The following is a 7,441-nucleotide window of genomic DNA, read 5'->3' on the forward strand; positions in this document are numbered from 1 at the left end:
CCTATTTTCATTTCTAAATATGACTATTAGGAAATTTTAAATCACATATGTGGCTCACATTATATTTGTATTAGGGAGTATTGCATTTGGAGGGGTTTGAGCAAGAAAGGTCTTGAACTTCTAAAAACTGCTCCTGGGAAAAGCCAGCAACAAAAAAGTATGTATTATATGAGTCTGTTGATGTAAAATACAAAAGCAGCCAGAACTAAGCAATAATATTAGCACTCTGGATAGAGTTGACACTTGTGGAGAGACTAGAAGGGACCGTCAGAGGGGATTTCTGGGTTCTGGTAAGGTCTCATGTATGACCCGGGGGTCTGATTAGTGTTTGAACACCCCATGAATTGTACATTTATCATATGTGCACTTTTAATATGTATGTTATACTTAATTTTTAAAAGTTAAAATGATATCCATACATATATAAACCAAAAATTTAAAAGGAAAAAAATATACTTGAGTATTTAAATTGATACAGTTCAGATAATGCAACTTACTTGAGTGGGGATGGTGGGTGCTAAGTGGCTTATCATCTTCAACAAAGGCTTTGCACCATATACCCACTTAATATCCATATTCAATTGCTGTAAAGAGAAACTATAGACATGAGTTTCTGGTTTGAAAAGCAATGGGGAGATGAATAATATATAACACCTTTATGCATGTCAACATTTTCTAAAATGGATGTATTAGATTCATCAATGGGATTGTTGGAGAAAATAAGCTGACTTTAAAAAAATGTGCCCTAAATCATTTTAAATTTCTAATACTTTTGCAAATTATAATAAAAAATAACTTAAATAAAGGAATTTTTAAAAAAATTGCTCTGGGTAGATGTGGGTTATTAAACTACTTGTTTATTTTTGCATGCAGTTAAGTTTTTCTACAACATAAAGTTAAATTTTCCTTTAATATATGGACTAACATGTTAAAGACCACCTCTTCCTCCCTCACCAGCTTTTCAACAATGGGAAAAGATATACCGAGTTGCAATCACCTTCCCCTTTCCTAAGAGTGCTCCAGCCTGGATTCTGAAATGGTCCCGAATCAGTCCTGATTTCAGAGAACTGTTCTGATAACACACGAATCCTGCCTATGGGATACAGCTTCTTTATTATGTACAGTGTTGCTCAAATCCTAAAAGGTCAGGAACTAAGGAATTCTACAACAGAAGTAATTAATTACTATGTCAATTTTTGTCTCCCAAAAATAATCCTCAAAAAAAATCAGAATAAAATAAAGATAGCAATAATAATGAAAGCTAAATAAAAACATGTACTCAACATGAATAAAAGGGAACATGCAAACTTAAAATTCATATAAGTAAAAATAGAAATAAACAAACCTGGAATCCCAGCAAGCTACCCTGTGCCCTGCTGCCCCAAGCACTATCTGAGGAAGACTGCATAAAGAGAGAAGAAAGGCAAAGGCCATAAATTGATCAAAAACTATAAAAGAGAAAGTCTGCTCCACATGCAGAAATGCTGAAAAAGCAGTTTCATTGATCAGAGCAGAACATGGAAGAGATGTGAAAGTGTGTGTGGGCCTCAAGGTGACCGCTTTGGAAGGGAACACTTGTAGGAAGAGCTGAGTAATTGGAGGGGAGATGCACCTTCGGGAAATTGCTCAGCACAGGGGGAGAACAAGAGCAGATAAGTGAGGATCCTTAAAGAAAAAGAATATCAAAAAGTCAAAAGCACAACTGTTCTTCACAATGTCCCCCATACCCCACTACCCCCAGCGGTAAAGAAATTATCCACACCTTGCTACACTAACAGTAGAGGGAGCTCTTGAACTAGGAATCTTATAAACCACCTGGAATTACCATCCCTACCCACAGACATACAGAAATGCAGGCAATCTTTGTTTGGGTAAAAAAAAAATACCATAAAATGAGAATTAAAAATTTCATTCTGATGACGAAAGTTACCCCCACGGCCTAGTCAGGACTGAGTTCCCCTGGAAGACTTCATTCAGGGGTCAGGGCTGTTCTGCTAAATCACGCTGCTAGGATAAATATTTGCCCATGAGGTCACGGGCACAGAAACAGCAAATGAAAGCAAAGAGGCTAGTTAGAAGGCCAAGACAGGGAGATGGCTGTGGATTGCCCTAGTAGAAGTGGTGAAAATAGTCAAGGCACATTTTAAAGGTGCACTAAATTTATTGATGGACTGAATATATGTGGAGAATATGTCCTAGGGCTTTGATCTGGACAGCTAAAAGAATGTTAAATACTATGCATTGAGATAGTACTGTGAGTATAGATGAGAATCAAGAATTCGTAATGTTAAGTTTCAGGTGGCTTCCTTTAAATTGTGTGGATTTTTGAATGCTATCATAGATTATAAGATTATATTGTTCTTTTTAATATCGATTTCCAATTTTCTAGTTCTGGTATTTAGAATTATACTTTTTAAAAATATTAACCTGGTGTACTGTTAACTTACTAAACTTACTTATTAGGCCTAGTACAATTTTGATAGATTCCTGAGAATTTTCTATCTAATTTTCTATGAGTAAAAAGCAGTTTTATTTGTCCTGTTTAATCTATATGACTTTTCTTTTTCTTGTCTTATTTCACTGGCTAGGACCTTCAATATAATATTGAACTAGAGTCCTGGGGATGTGTATGCATGCCTTGTTTCCCATCTTAAAGGGAAAACATTCGCTACAATACACCTACAGATTTTGTGTAGATGTCCTTTATCGGGTTGAGCAAGTTTTCTTCTGTGTTAGTTTGGCTTCTCAAAGAAGCAGGTATGAAGTTGGGATTGAATATACAAGATGTACTGGGGCAAATACCTGTGAAGGATAAAAGAGGGAGGAAGTGGAATGTTCAGAAGACATTTTACACCTGTTGCAGGTCTGATGGCTATGAAGGAGAGTAGGAAGTCATGGTGGCTAACCTGCTGGTATAAACCAGACTTCACATGTCCACCTGCCAATTAGGATCCAAAGAATTATTCTTCTTGCTTGCTTGCTATTCTCTGGGCAACACAAGTCTAGAGTGCCCTAGGGACACTGTACATCTTAGATCAATGTGGCTTGGGCTGCATCCTTTGGTAAGAATATGCCATTTTTGCTTATCAGAATCCTGGGAGATCCAAACATGTAGGGATGGGAATCACAAAACCACAGTGGGGAAGTAGAGTTAGAAATTCAAAGGTGAGGGTAGGTATATTGGCTGTGGGAGCAAGAGTTCATGCTGGTAAGAACATGCATGGCCTCTATCTCTGACACCATGATCATTCTATTACTGTTTGAATCATGCAAGTTCAGGGGAGACCAATATTGAAGTTGATGTCAGTTAGTCAAGGCATTTTATCTACAAACGGAGGCTTTTAAAAATTAATGCTTCAGGTGTACTTTATTTCTTCAATATGTCATACTTAATAGATATACAGTGCTTTTAGTTGGCACCAATTATGAGTTGGTTTTGAAATTCACTATTACATCAGCTGGCATGATGATTAATGTTTCCATTCCTTTGGGGTGACTCTGCCAACAGGTGACAAGATCCATTCTTTTCCAATTTGTGTTGTTTCATATGTCCATACAGTAATATAGAAAGTGGCTCCACTAGTTAATACAGCATTACCATAGTTGTCATGGAAATCAGATGCATGTTTCTCGTGACTCTGCCTTGCCATTTTTTGCTGAATGCTTAGAACTTTGAGATAAATTACTGCATTTTTTTGCAAGGGAAATATTGTGGAACTGAAAAGAGAACTGCAGCAACTGAAGCTGCTGCTTTGGTGCAAATTCACTCCAGATACCTTTTGAATTGAGACTTTTTAACCAATCTCTGATACAAAAATCTTCACCCTTCATGCCTATTCTCCTATGTTCATCCATATGTCTTTTTCCTAGACCTCTTATCTTCCAGCCTTTCCCTTACAGATCTCTGAACAAATGGTCAGGCCATTGCCTGCTGGCCAGGGATATGGCTATATTTTCATCATGAGCCATGTCTCCATGCAAAATGTGAATGGCCAGGAGCACCACTCACAGCTCTGTCCACTTCTACTTCAGCTGATTAGATGAACACCTGCTCCACATGAATATAATTGCAAGTTGAAAATGAGGAGCTCTGTGTCAGTGTCAGGGTTATCTTCTCATGGCCAGCCTATTTATACCTTCTGGTCACACTTGAGTTTTATTCCAGATGTATCATTTCTATCTTATGATGGACTACTGTTGGAAATGTTGGACTTCATCACTTGGTGTGTTCAATACAATACAGATGATAATAGATACTTGGTAACTTGATACTCCATGGAAAAGTGATTCTGCCATGTTGCCAGACCCTAGTATAGACAAAAATTTGACTATAAGGCATAAAGTTGGAATGTTCTCCATCCTCCTTTGTTTCCTAGAAGAATTTATGTGGTCTTGGTAATTCTTCCTTTAGTGTCAATATGAAAGACCCCAGCCCAACAACCTCAGGCCTAGTTGCAAAACCACCGAGGCATGTCACAAACCTACGAAGGCACCAGAGGTGTTTTTCAGACAATCAGTTAGGTGTAACCGGTTGAGAAAGCACAAAGGACCAGGTCCTAAGGCATGCCTGAATGAGCAGCAACAGGAGGACCAGAGTGCTAACATGTAACTTTTATGTGGCTTTTCCAGTAACATAAAGTGAAAAACAACTTTGCCCTTTAGGTAGCCTATATGCTGGGTTTAAAATTAACCAATAAGAAACCTATTGTTTCCCCCGTGTGAAGACTGCCCCTTTACCCTATAAAAATCTCTGTATCCCCCAAGCCCGGTGTGCCAGCTCACCAAAGCTCCGGCTGAGGTTCTGCTGGGCACCCGCAGGCGCCTGTGTCCCAATAAATCCCTCTTGCTTTTTGCAGCCAGTGTTTCGTGTGATTCTCCTTGGACAGGGAATCGGGAGTCTTTTCAAATAGAATTCATCAGTGAAGACAACTAGACCCAGCATTTCATTGTTAAAACGTTTTCATTGTGAACTCAATGTTTTTAATATATATAAGATAGTTCATATTTTCTATTTCTTCTTGTAAGTTTTCATAATTAAGGTCTTTCAAGGAACTTGTCCACTTCTAAATCATTGGAGTTGCTGACAGAAAGTTGAGCATAATGTTTCCTTATTTGCTTTCTCATGTCTGTAGGATCTATAGTGATGTTCTTTCTTTCAGTCTTGATATGGATAATTTGGGTTTTCTCTTTTCTCTTTTACACATACTCACACATACATTGTGTGTGTGTGTGTGTGTGTGTTCATTTCTTCTGGTAAAGTTTTCTTTGGCTTAATATATCCTATAGAGCAGGTGTATTGGTAAAATATCATCTCATCTTGATTGAAAATCTTCATTTCAAAACAAATTTTCCAAAACAAGCATAGAATTCTATTTTCTTTTTGCACTTTAAAGATATCATCCTATTGTCTTTTGACTCACATAACTTGTGAAAAGTAGTCTTCAGTATTTTTTATTCTTTCCTCTAAACACATTACAATTGCCCCTCAATGCTTTAAAAATTTTCTCTCTTTGTGTTTTAGAAGTTTGGTTATAATATGTTTTATCTTCTTTTCTTTGTGTTTAGTCTTCTTGGAGTTAGTTGAATATCTTGGATCAATAGATTTATAGTTCTTTATCAAATTTCAAAATGTTTGAGCATTATTTTTTATTAAACAATCTTTTTATTTTTAGTAGTTTCTAGAAGCATTAAGCAAATAATTTATTGAACAGTCCATAACAAAAAAATGTTTTTTAAAAGTGAAAATATTCCAAACATTTTGTCTGGAAATGATTTTTTTGCATGTGATACAGGGGATAGAACTCAGGGGTGCTCTACCTCAGAGCTGCATCCTCAGCCCTTTTTATTTTTTGAGAGAGACAAGAATCTTAATAATTTGCTTAGACTGGACTCTAACTTGTGATCTTCCTGCCTCTGCCTACCTAGTCACTGGGATTACAGGGGTGTGCCACCATGCTTGGACCCCTGGTCACTTTATTTTTTCTTTTTTTAGTTTTTGGGCATTATTTATTTTTATTTTTAGTTATACATGACAGTATATTTCCAATATTTGTATAATCATGAAGTGTGTCTTATTCTAATTAGGATCCAAGGGAATTAAAATCAGCATATTACAGTGACACAGCCACATCAATATTTATAGCAGTACAATTTACAAAAGCTAAGCTAGGTCCCCTTCAACAGATGAATGGGTTAAGAAAAATGTGGTATGTATACACAATGGAATATTGCTCAGACATAAAAATGACTTTATGACATTTGCCAATGGATGGATCTGGAAACAATCATGCTAAGTGAAATAAGCCAATCTCAAAAAACCAAAGGTCAAATGTTCTCTCTGATATGTGTGTGCTAACACACAACAAGGTGTGCAGATGGAAAACAGAAGCTCAGTGTGTGTGTGTGTGTGTGTGTGTGTGTGTGTGTGTGTGTATTTAAACCTGAAGAACAAGTTATATTTAAAGTCAAGTGAGAGAGATATTTCAAGAGGACCGAGGTGATCCCCTTCCCTTAGAGGCAGAAAGACCACTAATCCTGCGCGTAAGCAGAGTGGAAATGATTAGTAATCCAGAAAGCATATTTCCAATTAAATGGGAAGGGAAGGGCTGTGAGGAAGCGGGAAAAGTCATCAATTTTTGCCATGAAGCAGGAAAGATACCCAAAAAAGAATATAGCAAGTAGAATGAGTTTTTTAGACAGGTGTAAATTTTCCCATAGATTTTTGGACCTCATTTTCCAAAGACATTTGATCATCACTTTTCTTGAGTTCCATAACTGCAAATTTGCCCACAGTTTTCCCTCTATTCTTATCTTTCTGTTGACATCTATGTGAAATTCCTAAATCAATACTCATGACACTTTTGCAGAGAAAAAAAAAAAAAAAACAACAACTGAGTGACCTAATGCATACATTCCAAGCTGAGGTGAACAAGCAATGCTTTGCCTTCTTGTTTCAGTTCTGAGACTGTAAACAAATGTCTTTTCATGGTCTATTTAGTGTCATGTTTCTCACATTTCTGTGCCTTTGTTGGTGATTTCACTGTTTCAAATGTCCCTCAAGTGTGGTGCTGAAGTGCTGTGTAGTTTTTCTAAAGATAAAAAGGCTGTGATGAATCTTATGGAGAAAATGTTAGAGAAGCTTCATTCAGGTATGAGTTATAGTGCTGTGGGCCACAGATTTCGATGTTAATAAACCAATAATATATATTAAATAAAACATCTTTAAACAGAAACACACAAAAAACAAGGTTACGTTTTGACTAGTTGACAAAAATATTGTGACCAGAGTGCTTGCAGGACCCTAAACCTGCATTCCCCATGGGAGAAATGGTTCAATTGTTCATAACTCATTGTACAAAACTTTATAGAACACAACTATTGCAAATCAACTGTATAAACATTTTTTTTAAAAGAACGCATGATATAGTAGAAAAAAACACTG

The 7,441-nt window shown here is 36.7% G+C and overlaps 1 protein-coding gene across 1 annotated transcript; it reads right to left on the minus strand.

Moving 5' to 3' along the window:
• Window positions 1–3,470: 3,470 nt before the first annotated feature.
• LOC113190150 (cytochrome c oxidase subunit 7B, mitochondrial-like) lies at window positions 3,471–4,296 on the minus strand. Its single transcript, XM_077795044.1, has 2 exons — window positions 4,258–4,296; window positions 3,471–3,776 (listed from the first exon to the last, which is right to left on the minus strand). Exons 1-2 carry the CDS (start codon window positions 4,294–4,296, stop codon window positions 3,471–3,473), a joined length of 345 nt encoding a protein of 114 aa, XP_077651170.1.
• Window positions 4,297–7,441: the final 3,145 nt, after the last annotated feature.

This window comes from Urocitellus parryii, chromosome 1 (genome assembly GCF_045843805.1).
Source record: "Urocitellus parryii isolate mUroPar1 chromosome 1, mUroPar1.hap1, whole genome shotgun sequence".
NCBI lineage: Eukaryota > Metazoa > Chordata > Mammalia > Rodentia > Sciuridae > Urocitellus > Urocitellus parryii.